Source organism: Haematobia irritans, chromosome 1 (genome assembly GCF_050003625.1).
Source record: "Haematobia irritans isolate KBUSLIRL chromosome 1, ASM5000362v1, whole genome shotgun sequence".
Lineage (NCBI taxonomy): Eukaryota > Metazoa > Arthropoda > Insecta > Diptera > Muscidae > Haematobia > Haematobia irritans.
In genome coordinates, this window is record NC_134397.1 from 97,033,925 (window position 1) to 97,054,992 (window position 21,068).

Sequence of the window (21,068 nt, forward strand, 5' to 3'; positions counted from 1 at the left end):
TTTTGTTCGAGCATGCCTCTCAAAAGAAGAAGCATCCTTGTATAATGTCCCACAACATCGTCGATTGTATATGTGTCAGCAAATGATAACATTTTAAATGCTTAAAATATTCGTCATTTTGGTTAAAAATTTTTTTGTTACCATATATAACACTTCATGTCTTTTTGTTTTTTACTCACTTCTATGTTTTTCTTTTCACTTTCACAACTTTAATCAATTAGCTCTTTATTTTCGGCATGCACGGTCACCTTTACACTTCGAACTAAACTCATCAACTGAGAAGAACCATTTTACCGCACAGAAAACAAAAAACAACATTTCTACCACACAACTACATGTGGATGCGTTATTGCATTAGTATTTGAATACATATCAAACGAGTAGATTAAATTTTTCGTCTACTTGATTACATTTTTCGTCAATTTGACGTCCGTAAATGTTCTCATACATCTTGGAAGTCAATATAAAAACAACCATGTGCACAAATTCTCGGTTGAGTTAAGTTAAATGTGAAGAAAGCATGAAATACCCAACAAAAAATAACTTTGCTCTCATTAATAAAAGCTGTGTACAGTTATTTGAAAAAAAAAAGAAACGTAGCAAGTGTGTTTTTTAGGTAAAAAAATAAATACACATCACGTATGAATTTTAAACAGAACGTATGAATTTTATTATCGCATTGAACACTAGTTCGTCACATTGACGATTGATTCTACTTTTAGGTATTTCACTTTAGTACTAATGGAAAATATAAATTACAATCATCCATATACTATATATACCGTATTTGTTTTATTTAAAATTGAAATTTTTTTCGACACATATTTCAGAGAAAAGCGTGTTTCATCAATTTTAAGATTCTTTCATCGCATTGACGAAAACCAGCATCATTGATACATCATGGAAATAAAACACCTAACACTTTTGTCCAACTTATACTAAAATGTGGAATTCATATAAAGGGACTTCATATAAACGAAATAAATATAATCAAATATTAATTTTGGTTATCTTTCCCGGAATCGGGAAGAAAATAATTTTGTCTCGTAGACGAAACTAGATCGTCAATGTGACGAACTATGAAAATAACAAAAATTGACTTTGATGATTGATTTCGTCACGTTGACTACCGAAATACTCACATGGACGAAAATTTTCGTCGCATTGATGAAACTGAATGTGACGAACGCTTTTTCTTTCGGTGGATAGCTGCACCCAGAGAAGGAATATGATCACCTCAAACATGTTTCAAGAGCAAATGCAATAAAGAAATTCAAAATAGTTTTATTTTTCCTTTATTTGTTCTTCAATTCTAAATAAAACAATAAAAAAAACTCAAAAAAAGTAAAGAATTCTGAGAGATAAATAAACATAACAAAAAAAAACTCTCATGTACTCAATTTTGCACCTTTTGATGTACTCAGCATAAAACCAATATATACTGTTCGTTTTGTATTTTTTGTCTTTCTTTAAGATCAGCAATACAACTTTGTGTTTTAGTTCGGTTTTGTTCATTTTTATGAATGTTTTGTTATCAGTGAATAAAATTTTCTTGTTAAGTTGTAAATTCTTATACTCCGAAAAGAAATCAGTCTTAGTACAATTCCAATATGTACTTATTCTAATTACTGAACTATTTCTAACTGCTTTCTGTTTAGGATTTTTTTTTACTGAAACAATTAAATTTTATTGTCTTACACACAAATTTAACTTAAAATAAAACGACTTAAATTGATGAACATGTTTCCTTTAGTTTCGAAGCCACTTCTTTCTGGGTGTAGTGTGTTGAATCACTTTTATTAAGGGATGGTGTTGAGAAGTGAACCCCGATTATTTCTAAGGGTCTTGGTCTACCGTTAAATTAAACGTTTCAATAACAACAACAAATAAAATATTAACATTCATTCCCCAATCGCCACAATTACTCTTCGATACCATCAAAGTAATAATTCTGCAACCTTTGGTGTGAGTTTTTTCTTGTTTTATGTTTTCTTTGACTTCGAAGTCCAAAAGGATATTCAATTTGTCCTGTATGTGTTTGTCGGTTTGTCCATAGTTATTAGCGGCTGTCACCACCAGAAAAGCAATACGAAGTAAAGCAACAAGCGGCTATATCACAGGCAGTATAATTGAAAATGAAATGGAAATACTCACAGTGTCAAAGCCTTTTGAATTGAAATAAAACTGCAATGCAAAGGTAAAAAAGTTTTCGCGTTTCTTTTTATTTCATATCACACTATTAAATATTTCCATAGAAACGTAGAGGCTAAAAAGAGTAAAAACATATTTACTACTTCGAAGTGCTAATGCGCTTTCAACTTGGTAAAATGGAAATACGATAATAGTCGATTTTTTTTTATTTACTAAATAAATTGACTTTTCGACGCCACAATGGATTTGTTGTTTCGCTGATTAAACATGGAAACAGGTACCAAATGGGTATCCAACAAAAAAAAAAAAAAAAATATATTGATTTTAGACCCCATAAAATGTATACCGATCGACTCGAATCACCTCCTGAGTCGATCTAGCGCTTGGTGTCCGTCCGTCCGTCTGTCCATGTATTTGTTGTTCACACACACAAAAAATTATGACCAACATTTTTTCAATTAAACACTTAATTGAATTTGGAAACGGATTCAATTAATATGTTAATTGATTCAATTAATTATTTAATCAAATCCGAATAAAAACCAATTAAAAAAATGATTGATATTTGTTACGTTTCCAATTAAAATAATAATTGATTCAATCAATTTGTTAATCAATTCGGAAATAATTTTCAATTACAAACGTGATTGACATTTTTTTCCGTTTCCAATTACACATGGGATTGATCCAATCACCTTTGTGATTGAAATTGAATAATTTTGAGCAATGGAAAGAGCGAAAAGAGAACAAGAGAATGGGTATTTATTCAACAATGTATGATGGAGAGATCAATCTGTAGAAGTAACTTGTAACGAACGGTTGGGTTTTTGTTTTTCGCGTAAATTGAAAAACATGATTGGCGACATTCTGTCTGCTGCATTCAAAATGTGTGCATAAATATTTTGAACGCAACAACAAATCATAGCAAAGGGTTGAAATAAATATATTGTGCAACAACAAATGGCCACGTGGTAAAGGTTTGAAAAAAAATATATGAGAGAACGCATTTGAAATTACCTGTGTTTGTGTTTTGTGGTATTGTAAAAATGGAAAACAATCTACGTTTATTGAAGGTAAGAAATTATGAAATGTGAATACCGTTTTCCATTGAAGCCTGTTTACATTAAACGGACTAAAATAATATATTTTTTTCATTTCTTTTAGTGACCAATTTTATTTCGTGAAATTGACCAATCAATCACATCAACTCCATCATAAAAAAGTGGGGACCGTATTGATCTTTTAAAATTATAAATTTTTGTCACTCCTAGTTTTCTTAAAACCAAGAACGGTATGGGTTTGTTGGAAGATTCACCTTGAAGTTGCGAAGCGGTGTTGGCATTAAATTGCATTTTTGTTTTACCTGCCTTCAGTTTGAACCCAAGTATATCTGATATATAAACTAATGAGCTGAATTATGTAATGGTAAAAAAGTTATTTCTTTTGAATTTAAAAATATGAAAAATATCGGAAAATAATAAAAATATGTATTTTCCATTTATATTTCCAGAATTTGCAAAGTATCATCAATATAATACCAAATAGTACATTGCTTTCCCATTATTTTTTGTCTTTGATTGGTTCAAGTATTAATAGACGATTTCAATGTGTGGAAATTTTGGAAAGGAATTGTTACTAAAATTAAATTACACCTTTTTATGCTAAAAGACTACAACTGCAAAAGAAGATTATAAATCTGCAACCTGGAACTAAGAATTGAACTTGACATTCTATGCAGGTAATATTTAACAAAATTAACTTTTAATTGAACAAAATTAAATTCGAATTATTCTGTTTACTTTAAGAAAAACTAATTTAGCTTACAGTCTGCTTATTTATTGGAAATCTGGGCGCATCTACATATTAGAAGGAAAATGCTAACGTGGTTATTATTATAAGGAAGGTAATGATTTATATAATTTATTTTTTCACCCTATAGTTGTTATTGATAGTAATTGTATTTGTAAGTTATGTTAGAACAAAACACAAATGAAAATAACCAAATTTATTTGTCTATTGCATAATTAAAAAAATAATAAAATATTAAATATTATAAGAAACACATATTTTCTTTTATTTCAAATAAAACTAAATACGGTTTTGGGGTCGCAATATATAAATTTTTTGATCGAAATTTATAACCAAATTCAATTAATTATTTAATTGAATTAATCAAATAGTTGATTGATTTTTGTCGCGAAATTAATTAAAATTTTAATTGATTCAATTAAAACTGTGATTGAATTTTATGTTAAAAATCAATCACGTTTTTAATTGATTCAATCACACAATTAATTGATTCCGTGACAAAAGTCAATTAAATTTTTAATTGAAAATCGTGTTGGTTTTCAATCAAAATGGGTGATTGATACTATCATTTTCGTGATTGAAGACATTTCAATTAAAAAAATGATTGAATCCGCGATTTTCGTGATTGAAATCAAAAAAAATTTTTTGTGTGCAGGATTCCGGTCAGGATTATTAACCGATTTTGATGAAATTTGGTACAGGGAGTTTTTTGGGCACAAGGACGAACGCTATTGAATTTGGAAGAAATCGGATCAAATTTAGATATAGCTCCCATATATATGTATCGCCCGATTTCGACAAATGGGGTCAGGTTGCGCGTTTTTTCAAACGGATCGTCACCAAATTTGGCAAAAGGTAATCTTTTCCATCGCCCTTCAAGTCTGCAAAATTTCATCCAAATCGGTTTAGATTTAGATATAGCTCTCATATATATGTATCGCCCGATTTTCCCAAATTTGGCCACAAAACCTTTATTTATCAACCGATCTTACTTAAAGTTGGCTAAATATAATCTTCTATAGCACTAACTATATGTGCAAAAAATCATCGAAATCGGTTCAGATTTAGCTATAGCTCCCATATATATGTACCACCCGATTTTTATAAATTTGGCCATAAACCCCTTATTTATCAACCGATCTTACCCAAGTTTGGCTAAATGTAGTCTTCTATAGTACTAACTATATGTGCAAAATTTCATCGAAATCGGTTCACATGTAGATATAGCTCCCATATATGTATCACCCGATTTTGAAAAATTCGCCCCTAATAACCTTATGTTTGACCATGCAGGCCTCATTTCGTAACTGATCTTACTCAAATCTTGCACGAGGTAACCTTTTGTGGTATTAATCAAAAAAAAAAATCTTATGAAACATTGGTTCAGATTTAGATATAGCTTCCATATATATGCATCGCTCGATTTTCCCAAATTTGGCCATAGTACTCTTATTTATTAACCAATGTTACTCAAATTTCAAATTTTGATGTACCAGCCGATCGTACTTATACGTACTTGTAGCTCTTACATAAGAATATTGCTCGATTTTTACAAATTTGTATTTATTACCCACACTAATTTAACGATTTTCTCTTTTTTAATAATGGGCTCAATATTAGTAGCATACTAACTCCGCAGGCGAAATATCAACACAGCCAGTGTTGCTAGAAGTAGGGGAAATTCCCTATATGTAGGGTTTTTCTAATATTTAGCGTCTTGTAGGGCCACAATGTAGGACATTTTCACTCAACACAATTTGTAATAATTTTTACATTTTGGTGGCTCTAGAGGAGGAAATTAGAAGCCGGCAAGGCTTGATCTTTAACAATATGTGGTAAGCTTTATTCCTGTAGAGAATTTTGTCAACATTTTATTTCTATAGAACATTTTGTCAAAATTGTATTTCTATAGAATTTTTTTTCAAAATATTATTTCTATAAAAAATTTTCTCAAAATTTTATTTCTGTGGAATTTTTTCTCAAAATTTTATTTCTATAGAATTTGTTGTCAAAATTTTATTTCTATAGAAAAATTTCTCACAAAAATTTGTTTATAGAAACTTTTTCCAAAATTTTACTTTTATAGAGATTTAACAAAAAAGATTACTAATTTGGGTAGAATTCTACCAACTGTGGCAATACAAATTTATATTCTAAGTTATATACGTAGCATATTCATGTTTAAAGATAATAAAGTACTTAGAACTATTTATGTTTTGAAAAATTTTTTAAATTTAACGAAAAATATAGTAGGGAAAATTGTTTGGGAATGTATCGGAAAGTAGGGAACTTTTTTTGTCCTTGTAGGGTAAACCGAACATTTTCCGTGGCAACATTGACTATGAGCTATAGTCAGATTGACACAAAGTACCCCTTAATTTTCTTAAATATGCAACTGCGGTTTATCTCCCAGACCTATATGTTACCCCACAAATGCTTATGATTACTAATTCTGTAATGGTGGTTTAGGTATGATATAGTCGGCCCCGCCCGACTTTCTACTTTACTTACTTGTTTTTTTTTTACGAATGCTTTGTTATCAGTGAATAAAATTTTCTTGTTCAGTAGTAAATTCTTATGTTATACCCACCGCAGAAAACAGTATTAGTAAAATTCCATGCCTTTTTCTAGTTAATGAACTATTCCTAACTGCTTTCAGTTTAGGATTTTTTTTTTTACTGAAACAAGTCAATTTTATTATTTCATACAAAAATTTAACTTAATGAAAATAAAATGGCTAAACTAAATTGATAAACATTTGTTTCCTTTAGTTTCGAAGGCACTTTTTTCTGGGTGTATCGGTTCATAATTATTTATATATTACCCTATATATACCGAACAATTTTTGATAATTATATGAACGATATGGAAATATGAAGTATATTTCCATATCGTTTCGCAATTTATTTCACATTGGTACAACTTTTTTGCTGACTGTAGGTATTTATTTAATCTGCCTTTTCTGTCTAAAATATACCCCATATTTAGAAGACAATGTAAAGAAGTTTTAAAATACCTTGTCATCGGCAAGTGTTACCACAACCCAAGCCATTCGATTGTGGATTAGTAGAAATTTCTACGCAATCTATGCTGGAGGGTATATAAGATTCGGCCTGGCCGCACATACGATCATATATACTTGTTTAATGTTACAAAAATTACATGTTACCATCGTATTCTTTTGAAATGCATGAAAATTCTATATAGGATGAGACTGTCCTAACCATTATAAAATTTTATCACAAAATGTTTAGATTTGCATACGAGAATTTCATTGCAATGTAGACTCTATTGGTGTGATATTCTGGTTGATGTAAGATTTTAAAATGAAATTCATAGTTGGGTTTCCACATAGCGCCTTTGCACATTCTTCAATTTTCTATTGTCTAAAATTGATATCATAGCAAACGAAGTTTTTCTTTGATCAAAATCTTGGGAAATTAATGAAAAATCCCGCTTTGAAGGGAATGGCAAAAGGTCAGAGAAAACCCCCTAATGAGAGTCCATTTATTAAAGAAAATTTCACAAAATTCCATATTTTTCCTTTATAAAAATAACCACCACCATGAAAATATTTGTAGCATATTAAGGTAGCAATCCTACTTTAAATGAACATTGGGAAATTGAGTCGAAACTATGCGGGAGTTTAGTTTATGGATCGTTTTTTTTTTGTAAAGACAAAATTTTTGGATGTGGGCATGCTTTTTTTTCGTGCAAATAGCATTTTTCGTATTTTTGTGGCTGTGATGAATTCTCTTTCGCAATGCATTTTCCTTAATACCTCATCATTTGAGACATGGGCAGTCCAAGGAATTTTTAATATTCGCCAATATATCCATATTTCAAAGGCTTCCAATTTTTTAAAATCTGTAAATTTTATGGTCCACACCTCCATTGCGTACAGTAGTACTGACCAGACCTATGCTTTGGAAAATCGAGTCTTCGTTTCAAGATTGATGTCATGGCTACACTGTTAGAAAAATATGTTTTTCATATGTTCCGATATAAACAAAATGTGTTTCGGGCACAATTTTTAAACACAATATATTTAAGTGGAAACATGTAATGTTCCTAAACTGACACTAAATGTTTGGGACGCATATGTTAATATGTTAGAACATATTATGTTTGGCTCATGAATGTTTCATAAAAATAATATGTGTGAATGTAAACATATATAGATTTACAAATTTCGAGTAAACATATATATGTTGTGATATTTTATTCATAGACCGACAGAAAGGGAGTATAGAGAAAGAAATAGAGATGGAAACCGGGAAGGTTGACGAAAGATATCAACATAACACAGCGAGAGAATGAAAAAGAGAGCAATTTCTGTGAAACCGCTTGTATGTTGTTTCGGAAAACCGTTTTAAGATAAGGCCAAAAATTGTATATGCTTAAGTCTAAATATTATTTAATCTGATCATTAGAATGAGTATTTGGAGTAAAGAGAATAGACATTCGGAACCAAAAGAATAGACATTTGAAAAAAAAAAAACAGCATATGTTTTCGCCTTGGGAGCAGCATTTTATGTATGTGTGGACATGTGTTTTGTCTATCATTTTGGCATTATGGGCACAATTTTTTTCTTGGTTCGTTAAAAGAAATCGGAACGTACGAGGAATAAGTCAAAATATTCTGGCAAAGGAAATTTAAAAAAACGGTGGAAAATATACAAAAATTACAAAGGGATCTTCATAAAAATAACGAAAGGGCACTATAGTCTTGTTAGATTTGGGACAGTAAAATGAAAAAAGGAGAAAAAGTGAAAAATTACAGTAAAAAGTATAAAAACAAAGTTTAGTTCTCTTTATTAATAAGTAGTCCAAGAGGAGTTGACGGACACCTTCAAATACAAAAGCGGGCATTAAGTTCATTTTTTGCAGCTAAAACAATTGAAAAAGTTTATTTTCTTTAAAATGAATTATTAAAGAAAAGTAAATAGAATAAATATAAATGTGTAAATTAAAAAAAAATGGTGTTCGGTCGGAGCAGGGATTGGACCCACGACCCTTTGAATGCAAGGCAGACATGCTAACCACTGCTCCACGTGGCCAACAAATGTATGTTTCTGCTAAATAATGTTATGTTTGCATGGGCTCGTGGGCGCTGCAAACTATGCTATATAAATGTAACTTATAACGATAATTGTCTACTGGTGACTATAACAGCTGCGTAGCCCAGTGGATAGTGTGTTGGCTTACAAACTGTATGGTCCTCAGTTCGATTCTCCGTCCAGGCGAAAGGCAAAATTTAACAAATTTATAAAATTGAATAATTTCTTCAACATTATTTGTATTACAGAAAAAGGTGCCAAGAACTAAAAAATTTCGTGTAAGTGAAAATTATGTGAGGGAATGAGCACAATCGTCTTTGGGGAAAATTCTTCCAAGCATATAATATTTTTGGGCTCAACATGCTTCCAAACATATAATATGTTCACATAGAACAAACATATTAATGTTTCGGCAGTATCCAATAATATATGTACTTCCTGCAAAATATGTTTGGAACATATGTTAGAGAAGCGATTTTTTTGAGGGTGTAGTGAAAACTCGTTTGTACTTTCAAAATTAATTTCTCGCCAATTCTCTTTGGCATCTTATCTCCTTCGTCCCATTGCTCTGTAATTGTAGCTCCGAGATGTTTAAAACTCTTAACTCTCTTTACGTTTGAATTGGGAATTTTTAATACAGTGTCATTGTGTTCTTGTTTGTTGTTTATAATCTTAAAATCTTCGTTTTCTGGATATTAATTTTTAATCCCTATTTGTCAGTTCAAAATTCTGAAATTGAGATATGCCATGTACCATTAATTTTGTGTCATCAGCGTACCTAATGTTGGTTAAAACTGATCCATTTCGAATACTATTGACAGGTTCTCGAATATTAGCTCAGAACAAATATTGGAAAACAATGGAGACAGTATTCATATATGGCTCCTTTGGATATAGTTATACTTTTGGCCATATCTCCTTCACCTCAGTGTCTACTCTTTACACAGAAAAAAAATTAACGTTTTAAGTTAAATTTAACCATAAGGTTAATTTAAACATCGTCTTGTTGACTCGAAGTTGCAACGAATGCGATTGTCTTTCTTACCACCGCTCTCTTTTTTTAGATTCACTGATTGTTAAGTTGTGAAGCAGCTTTTCATAGTTAAAAAAAATTAACCATGGAATAGTTTAATAACTTATTGGTATAATTAAATTAACAATTGCTAAATTTAATTATACCAATAAGTTATTAAACTATTCCATGGTTAATTTTTTTTAACTATGCACCCTCAAAAAAATCGCTTCTCTAACATATGTTCCAAACATATTTTGCAGGAAGCACGTATATTATTGGATATTTCCGAAACATTATTATGTTTGTTTTATGTGAACATATTATATGTTTCGAAGCATTTTGAGCCCAAAAATATTATATGCTTGGAAGAATTTTCTCCCCAAGAAAATTGTGCTCATTCCCTCACACAATTTTCACTTCCACGAAATTTTTAGTTCTTAGCACCTTTTTCTGTAATACAAATAATGTTGAAGAAATTACTCAATTTTATAATTTTTTTAAATTTAATCTTTCGCCTGGACGGAGAATCGAACCGGGAACCATGTAATTTGTAAGCCAACATACTACCACTGGGCTACGTAGCTGTTATAGTCACCAATAGGCAATTATCGTTATAAGTTACATTTATATAGCATAGTTTGCATCGCCCACGAGCCCATGCAAACATAACATTATTTAACAGAAACATACATTTGTTGGCCACGTGGAGCAGTGATTAGCATACGTTCCGATTTCTTTTAACGAACCAAGAAAAAAAAATTGTGCCCATAATGCCAAAATGATAAACAAAACACATGTCCACACATACATAAAATGCTGCTCTCAAGACGAAAACACACGCTGTTTTTTTTTTTCAAATGTATATTCTCTTGGTTCCGAATGTCTATTCTCTTTACTCCGAATACTCATTCTAATATTCAAATTAAATAATATTTAGACTTAAGCATATCAAATTGTTGGCCTTATCATAAAACAGTTTTCCATATCTATTTCTTTCTCTATACTCTCTCTGAATAAAATATCACATCATATATATGTTTAATCGAAATTTGTAAATTTATATATGTTTACATTCACACATATTATTTTTATACAACATTTATGCACCAAACATAATATATTCTAACATATTAACATATGTGTCCCAAACATTTAGTGTTAGTTTAGGAACATTACATGTTTGCACTTAAATATATTGTGTTTAAAAATTGTGCCCGAAACACATTTTGTTTATATCGGAACATATGAAAAACATATTTTTCTAACAGTGTGAAAAGCTGCTTCACAACTTAACAATCAGTGAATCTAAAAAAAGAGAGCGGTGGTAAGAAAGACAATCGCATTCGTTGCAACTTCGTGTAACTTAGTCGCCGAATAATGTTTTAAAGTTTGTTTATTTCGTACTAATGTCTGCCTCTCTCACACCGTAAAAAATCGGTTTTGTAACATATACCCCAAACACGTCCTGCTTGAAGCATATATTTTTTCAGGATTGGTCCAAACTAAATATTGTTTGTATTGTTCAAACATAATATGTTTCAACTTAGGCATACACTGGTAGAAATTTCCTATTTTTTTATTTTTTTCGATTTGATTTTGAATGAGGCCTTTAGAGAAGCTTTGAAACCCTCAGAAATGTCACCAGCATTACTGAGGTGGGATAATCCACCGCTGAAAAACTTTTTGGTGTTCGGTCGAAGCAGGAATCGAACCCACGATTCCTGCTTCGACAGGCATGCTTACCATTGCACCACGGTGGCTCCTATATATTGTGTTAAAAAAATTTGAATTCCAAACATATAATTTTTACACTCAAACGTATGAGAAACAGTCTTTTTCGTCCGCGTAGGTAAAATCTAACCATATATATGGTTAATTTATCTACACCCAGAAAAAAGGGGCTCTAATGCCAACTGAACTTTATTTTAGTTCATGAAGATAAGTTGGTTTTAGTTAAATTTTGCACAATATGAGTAAATGTTCCTTATTTGAATAATTTTTTGCTAAGAAAAAAGTTGTATACAAATATAGTGCACAATTTTACTAAAAAATAAAATAGTTCATATTTTCCTAAAATGGCAGAAATTTGCTTAAATTGAGTTCATAAGTCTCTCAAATGAATAAATTTTACTAAAATTGTACCTGTCATGAACTTCGTATAGCGCTAAAGACATTTTAACAATTTTTAAATCCAATTTTTTCTTTCAACATATGAAATCTTCTTAAACAAGAGAAAAAAATTCATTATTTTTAATAAATTTTCTTCAATTTGACAAGAAGTATTAACTCATTTGTAACATGTTGTAATTAGAAAACTATTTTAGTTAAAATTTTCTAAAATAAACCTACATTTTCTTCCACGGTGGGTTCACTTATTTTTGGGTGTATGTTTCTAGTTAATTTTACTTTATATAATGTTATTTTGACTTCGTTACCAAACATTTACTATGAATATTTTGACCAGGCGCATGGTTAAAAAAAATCTTTCTATTTTCGGCTCTGTGTATACATTGTACTTTTTATACCCTTCACCACTACTGTGGTACAGGGTATAATAAGTTTGTGCATTTGTATGTAACGCCAAGAAGGAAAAGTCTGAGACCCATCGTTTAGTATACCGATCGTCTTAGAATTAAATTCTGAGTCGATTTAGCGATGTCCGTCTGTCTGTCTGTCTGTCTGTCCGTCTGTCTGTCTGTTGATGTATTTTTGTGTGCAAAGTACAGCTCACAGTTTTAGCCCGATTGTCCTAAAATTTGTTATGGGGTCATGTTTCGGCTCAAAGACGATCCCTATTGATTTTGGAAAAAATCGGTTCAGATTTAGATATAGCTGCCATATATATTTTTCACCGATCTGGTCATAATTGGCGTGTATATCAACCGATCTTCCTCCAATTCCGAACATCCCAATATTTTATGAGTCTCGAACAACTTGCAAAATATCATCCAAATCGGTTCAGATTTAGATATAGCTCCCATATATAGCTTTCGCCCGATTTACACTCCTTTGTCCACAGAGGCTAATTTTTTGCTCCGATTTAGTTGAAATTTTGCACAGGGAGTAGAATTAGCATTTTTGCTATGCGTGCCAAATTTGGTTGAAATCGGTTCAGATTTATATATAGCTCCCATATATATGTTTTTCTGATTTCGACAAAAATGGTCAAAATACCAACATTTTCCTTGTAAAATCGCCACTGCTTAGTCGAATAGTTGAAAAAATGACTCTAATTTTCTTAAACTTCTAATACATACATATCGAGCGATAAATCATAAATAAACTTTTGCGAAGTTTCCTTAAGATTGCTTCAGATTTAAATGTTTCCCATATTTTTTTTACTAACATTGTGTTCCACCCTAGTCCATTAGCCGACTTAAATTTTGAGTCTATTGATTTTGTAAAAGTCTATCAAATTATGTTCAAATCGAGTGATATTTAAATGTATGTATTTGGGACAAACCTTTATATATAGCACCCAACACATTTGACAGATGTGATATGGTATCGAAAATTTAGATCTATAAAGTGGTGCAGGGTATAATATAGTCGGCCCCGCCCGACTTTAGACTTTCCTTACTTGTTTTCTGTTATATATGTATAATGAGTTCAGAATGTCTATCAGTTTATTATGAAGCACGTTTTCGAACGCTTTGTCATAATAGGAATACATAATTTGTGGTGTTTCCATATTTTTGAATCCAGGTATGTATGGTTCCCATGCCTTCTTTGAAATCGAATTGAAACGTTCCCATTTCATATTCGCAGTTTGGATATATTCTTGAATGAACAACACAAGGTTAATTTAGTAATTTGAGGTCGTTGAATCCAAATCTGCACTTGGCTTTTTTCGATCAGCTCGACTTTTCGAGATATACCGTTATTTTCAAAATTAAGGCACTTTCGCTACATATATTGGGAATAACTTGAAAACGGTTCACCATATTAAATTAAAAAAAAAAAATCCGCAACTCCCAAACAATATTCTCTTTAAGCCGTGCGTACATTGTTTTCAAATTTTCCAAGTCGTTTTAGAATTATCGTTCAAGATTTCAAAAAAAAAAAAAAAACTTTTGTTCTTTAAAAATTCCTAAAAATAGAAATGGGACAAAATTCACAGTTTTGGTCTAGAAATAGTTAAATATATTTCGAATAAAATGAGCATTATTTCATTACAATCGGTGCAATTTGTTCACGATTTACTGAATTGATATAATTCGCGATATCCATACAAAAATAACATTTTCTAATGTGTAAGTGTTTGTACACGCTCACAAAAAAATCGCTTCTGTAACATATACTCCCAAACATATTTTGCTTCAAGCATATACATTTTTGTGTATTGCCCAAACATTTATATGTTTCATCTCTTCCAATATATAATATGTTTGAAAGCATATTGGTATAAACAATATATGTTTGGGTAGTCTAAGTTCCAAACATTTTGTATTTTTGCATCCAAATTCAATAATGTTGTCTTCCAAAAAACAATATGTTATTATGTGAACATATAATATGTTTGGAAGCATTTTGCACCCAAAAATATTATATGCTTAAAAAAAATCTCCCAAACAATATTGTGCTCAAAATTTTATTTATTTATTTATATATTTACAATCCTAATGAATTATGAAAATAAACAGGTAATATAGGTTCTAACAACATAGGTTTTCGACCTGAATGCTCAAAATTTTGTTTCTGCCTAATTGTATATTCCCTCACATCTTTCTCACTTCCACCAGATTTTTTAGTTCTTAGCACATTTTTCTGTAATGCAAACATTGTAGAAGAAATTATTCAATTTTATGATTTTTTTTTATTTTAATTTTACCTTTTGCCGGACGAGGATTCGAACAGCGGACCACACAGTTTGTAAGGATCAAAGAAGTAGCTGATCAATTGCCCAAGGGAAAATAAAATGTTAATTTTGTAATAACAAGCAACCACCACCAACTTAATTCAATATCGCTCCCTGTTAAATAGCGCTCCAAGCTACTAAACACATATATGTTTATAGGCTATTTCTAAATTAATATATGTTTGCATCCAAGCATATTATATTTACAAACATTTTATGTCCCAAACATAATATGTTCTAACATATTAACATATATGTCCCAAACATGTTATGCTAGTTTATGAACATTATATGCTTGCACTCAAAAATATTGTGTTTAAAAATTTGTGTTCCAAACATATAATGTTTATAGCCAAACATATGAAAAACAGTCTTTTTCATCAGTGTATGTAATAAGTTAGTTTTTTATGATTCTAAGAATATGACCAAAATGCTATTTTTGGACGGGGAACATGTAACACTTTTGTGTCGAAAATCCTATACTCAGTTTTGTAAATGTATGACGATTTTAAATTTGAGTAGTCCAGGGTCTAGCAAGCATTTTGACAACTTTTTGCCCAGTGATATACATATATTCTAGTTAATTAGAATTGTAATAACTCTAATCCCGATATTAATATGGTTTTATGAATTATCTCATACAACAAACACTTTTAAGAAACTACCAAATTGAAAAATATAAATTTTTCACAGACATTTATAAATGCTTTTCTGTATTCTCTGATGAATGAGCTCTTTGCTTGCTATCATACACGTGCATGTGCTCATACTCATTTTGTTCTAACGGTATTCTTCGCATACTTCTTTTAGCTTTCGTACATGTTCTCAGCGATGTGCGCGTAACCAGTCTTGTATTTTTGTTTTTGTTTTCATATCGATAGCAGTCAACTATTTTCGCAACAAAACAATTTGTTGAAAATTCAGAATATTTCTATTATTTCCGCTGTCAAGCATCTACAAACACATTTCAACAACAAATGCTTCATATTCAATAGACAAATTTGTTGCGCATCAGCAGATTTTACATACAAATAAAGTCGTTAATATTTATTTGCAGTTATTTTTTTGTGTGTAGGACTAATTAGTCCGAATTCCAGGCAGGAATTAGCGTGGAGATGGTAGTAACCGTTATCTCTTGAACATAAGAATACAAAATAGGAAGACATGCACAAATATCAAAATTTCCTTCTTTATTTACATAAATTTACTTGGTACAAACAAAATTTTTGAGATTATTTACAATTGGGTAAAAAGATTTCATGGATTCACTTTGAATGTCAAAGTATTTTTGATAAATTTAGTATCTAAATATGCACACGAATTTGAGGGTGGTTCCAACTAACTTAAACTATTAAAACTAATTTGTGTTATTGCTCCTTAGCTATAGTTCAATACGGGAGTTAAATATTGTGAAATGCCGAAGAGACAAAATATTTTAGGTGTGGTGTGAACAAAACAAAAATATGCAGGAAATTTACAAATATGAACTTTTTTTTAAGTGGAATACATGAAATGAAAGATCTTTGCCGAATAATATGAATAGTAAAAAGTTTCAAGTTTTACAACAGTCGACTTATGCTGTTTCTTACGTTACACTGAAAGAAAAGTTTTCTTTTCCGAGGAACGAAATTTTAGACAAGCAAAGATTTCTTTTGACGCTAAAAAAATTCTTTAACAACAAATAAAAAAATATACTATAAGAAAAGATAATTTAGTTTGTATAAATTTTCATTCCGGAGGAAAGTATTTTTTCTTTGGGTATAGATATCGGTGCATTGTATCGAAAAATTAAACAAATTCTTAGCATTATAATTAAATTAATATTAAAGTAAAATTGCGTTCAGTAACTTCGAGCGTAGAGGGGAGAGTACATTGGAGACGGCACATACAGTTAAAGGAAGCATAGACTCAATTCGCTGATACTTTCGGCCATCAGTTGAAGATGTCGTCAACTAATTCTTTCGTTATAATGCGGTGTGGGCGTGTGGGGTTCACTTTAGGGCGCTGGTATAGACGGGCATTTATAGCATATAATCTTGGGGATAGATCACAACGTACATTAAACCACCAGTCGCAAACAAATACTGCTTGGGAGAACTGTGTTCCATTAGGACACAAGAACGATGCTTGGCGACCATCGATATCACAATAATGCCATCCTGTAAAAAATTGCAAAAGTTGTTATTATAATAAATGAAATAGCACAAAGCAAAATTTATTTTCTTATACATAATTTCCCTATAATTTCTTCACCATTTTGTGGTCAGAGTATAATAATTTATTGATTATAGACATTGGATACAGTTACATCTTGTCTAGATTTTGCGCCTGTCCTCATTGGCAGAGTTTGGAAATTTCAACCAGAAATTTTTCAAAGTTTTTTTTTTTTTAATGAAAAAAAAAAAAGAAATGCCGTGATAAGTAAAATTATATGAGTACGTACGTAATTATACATACTTAATTTTAAAGTTTTTAATTTTAACTAGGCAAATGCAGCTATCACGCAAATATGGCAAAATAAGTAAATAATTTTCGACAAATTAAAGAAATTTTATTAGACATATTTTTTTTTTGCTCGTTAAAGATATGTTCGTAGTTTGAAGGAAAAAGATCGGAGTGCACAATTGCAAAAAATGCCAAAGTTCAAGATAGGTGATTTTGTCGTAAAATTTACAAGATTAAAGAAATTTGCAACTATTTTGTGAGAAACACGAATGAAGTAAATCTTTATGCTTCATTTGTGTATAATATGTCCACCTTTTTTAGTTAATTTTGATAACGTACACAAAAAATTATTAAAGTCAAGGAAACTTTCTCATATTGGAGAATTGTTTACCGGAACATAATAATTGCCATGACCTAAAATAGTTTAATGGGCTTTAGCGTTCTGAAGGGTTCACTTTATGAGTGTTGTAGTTCTCCCTAAAGAGAGACAGTAAGTTCGAGTTTAGCAGCTAAAATAAAAAATGAATCAGGAAAAATAGCATAAATTATATGTATTTGGCACATTTTATTATAACAAAAAGGGAAATGATGGCAAGTATCAATTTAAAAAGTTCACATTCTTGACATTTTAACATTTTTATGAAATATAAAGGAAAATTAACCACCAGAGAGGGTCTGTCAAAAACTGCGTATTTGACATACATTTATGACGTATTTTACTATACGTCGAAGACGTCGTAAACCTAATTGTGTATATACATAAGTTTTAATTTTATGTATAATTTTTTATTGATGAATAACTTAATCTGAGAAAAAAGGATCAAGAAAAACTTTATTGTTGTCCGATTTTATTGAAACCTACAACAGTAAACTTGGCGTTGGAAATTTCCCCCTGCCAAGTTAACACCGTGGTGCAATGGTTAGCATGCCCGCCTTGCATACACAAGGTCGTGGGTTCGATTCCTGCTACGACCGAACACCAAAAAGTTTTTCAGCGGTGGATTATCCCACCTCAGTAATGCAGGTGACATTTCTGAGGGTTTCAAAGCTTCTCTAAGTGGTTTCACTGGAATGTGGAACGCCGTTCGGACTCGGCTATAAAAAGGAGGTCCCTTGTCATTGAGCTTAACATGGAATCGGGCAGCACTCAGTGATAAGAGAGAAGTTCACCACTGTGGTATCACAATGGACTGAATAGTCTAAGTGAGCCTGATACATCGGGCTGCCACATAACCTAACCTAACCTAACCTAAGTTAACTCCTTATGTTCGACTCGGTTTCAACAATTTGAAAACGAGTTGAATTCAAACGTTTTTCAATGTATGCTTCTGTTCTAAAAAAATTTAAATTTTCATATGAGAAAAGTTTCAAAATCTTATTATTAAAAAAATTACAAATTCGTAAATGTATATAACAAAACTAATTTAAAATCAACAAGTATATATGGCCGTAAGTTTTTCAGCGGTGGATTATCCCACCTCAGTAATGCTGGTGACATTTCTGAGGGTTTCAAAGCTTCTCTAAGTGGTTTCACTGGAGTGTGGAACGCCGTTCGGACTCGGCTATAAAAAGGAGGTCCCTTGTCATTGAGCTTAACATGGAATCGGGCAGCACTCAGTGATAAGAGAGAAGTTCACCACTGTGGTATCACAATGGACTGAATAGTCTAAGTGAGCTTGATACATCGGGCTGCCACATAACCTAACCTAACCTAACCTAACCTAACCTATGGCCGTAAGTTCGGGCAGACCGAATCTTATGTACCCTACACCATGGATTGCGTAGAAACTTCTACGAAAAACTGTCATCCACAATCGAATTACTTGGGTTGTGGTATCTTAAATCGTTTTCTAAATTGTGAGTTAGCCCATACGTGGTATATATTAGACAAAAAAAAGGTATGTATAGGTAAGTCTACAAATAATTACGAATCGATATGGACTTTTGTACGGTACGTAGGGAGCCAGAATTGAAATATGGGGGTCGCTTATATGGGGTCTATATACAATCATGAACTTGATATGGACCAATTTTTGTGTGATTGGGGATCGATTTATGTGAGGACTATATATAACTATAGACCGATATGGACCTAGTTAGGCATGGTTGTTAACGGTCATATACTAGCACAATGTACCAAATTTCAACTGACTCGGATGAAATATGCTTCTCCAAGAGGCTCCAAAACCAAATCTCGGCGGGATCGGTTTATATGGGGGCTATATATGATTATGGACTGATATGGACCACTTTTGGCATGGTTGTTAAATATCATATACTAACATCACGTACCAAATTTCAACCGAATCGGATGAATTTTGCTCTTCCAAGGGGCTCCGGAGGTCAAATCTGGGGATCGGTTTATATGGGGGCTATATATAATTATGGACCGATTTCGACCAATTTTTGCATGGGAGCTTGAGGCCATATATTAACACCACGTACCAAATTTCAACTGAATCAGATGAATTTTGGTCTTCCAAGAGGCTCCGCAGGTCAAATCTGGTTATATATAATTATGCACCGATATGGGATAATCCACCATGTACCAAATTTCAGCCGGATCGGATGAAATTTGGTTCTCTTAGAGGCTCCGCAAACCAAATCGGGGGATCGGTTTATATGGGGGCTATATATAATTGTTGACCGATGTGGACCAATTTTTGCATGGTCATTAGAGACCATATACTAACACCATGTATCAAATTTCAGCCGGATCGGATGAAATTTGCTTCTCTTAGATGGTCTGCAAGCCAAATTTGGAGGTCCGTTTATATGGGGGCTATACGTGAAAGTGGACCGATATGGCCCATTTGCAATACCATCCGACCTACATCAATAACAACTACTTGTGCCAAGTTTCAAGTCGATAGGTTGTTTCGTTCGGAAGTTAGCGTGATTTCAACAGACGGACGGACGGATATGCTCAGATCGACTCAGAATTTCACCACGACCCAGAATATATATACTTTATGGGGTCTTAGAGCAATATTTCGATGTGTTACAAACGGAATGACAAAGTTAATATAGCCCCATCCTATGGTGGAGGGTATAAAAATAGGAATGCCGTGAGGATTTATGACATTTACTACTGTTATTACGTTTTATACAGGTATATGACATTTTTACTGTCGAAAACCTAAAATGCTCATTCGAACAATCTCTGGTAACCATTAACAAATTAATATTTTCACTCGTTAATGCTAACTTAATACCGATCTTATGCCTAAAACATAATACACATATCATTTCCGCCGTTGCAAATATTTTTTAACAGATTTTTCATTACTTCTGCTCTGCTGTTATAATCCGATTTTTCAAAATGATAATGCCGGAAAGTACCTGTTTAGACAGTGCATTTAAACCTGTTTTTGTGTGGTTCAAATTAACACATCATATCAATTTTATTTGTTGATCATCTTCGCCTAATATCCTTTAAGCAACATAAATAGAAATTTTTGTGGTTTACGTAGATTTTAAACTTTTTCTTCCATTCTATAAAAATTCAAGATTTTGTACGGTATAAATAATATAAATAAGGATTTCGCATATAGAATATTATATACATGATGGCTCGAATTCAAAGGTATGGCGACTAAAAAAATGTTTACCGATGAGTAGTCTGGGGGTCTGGAGGTGCTCATATATTTAAACGGGGTACTTCCATCCTATGGAAGCCCATGTATTCGTTGGAGATGATCCAAATTTGCACTACTTCCGAATCACAAGT

General features: G+C 31.7%; 2 protein-coding genes across 9 annotated transcripts in view; one reads left to right on the forward strand and one right to left on the reverse strand.

Moving 5' to 3' along the window:
• qin (tudor domain-containing protein qin) overlaps positions 1–21,068 on the forward strand; it is a 663,334-nt gene that overhangs the window by 265,947 nt on the left and 376,319 nt on the right. The gene's annotated exons all lie outside the window — the stretch shown is intronic.
• Positions 16,067–21,068, reverse strand: part of LOC142221453 (uncharacterized) — a 73,046-nt gene continuing 68,044 nt past the window's right edge. For all 7 annotated transcript variants that reach the window (XM_075291207.1, XM_075291206.1, XM_075291208.1 and 4 more), the window contains one exon: positions 16,067–17,052. In XM_075291207.1, coding sequence (XP_075147322.1) covers positions 16,826–17,052 — 227 coding nt within the window. In that variant the 3' untranslated portion in view covers positions 16,067–16,825. The remainder of the gene's footprint in view (positions 17,053–21,068) is intronic.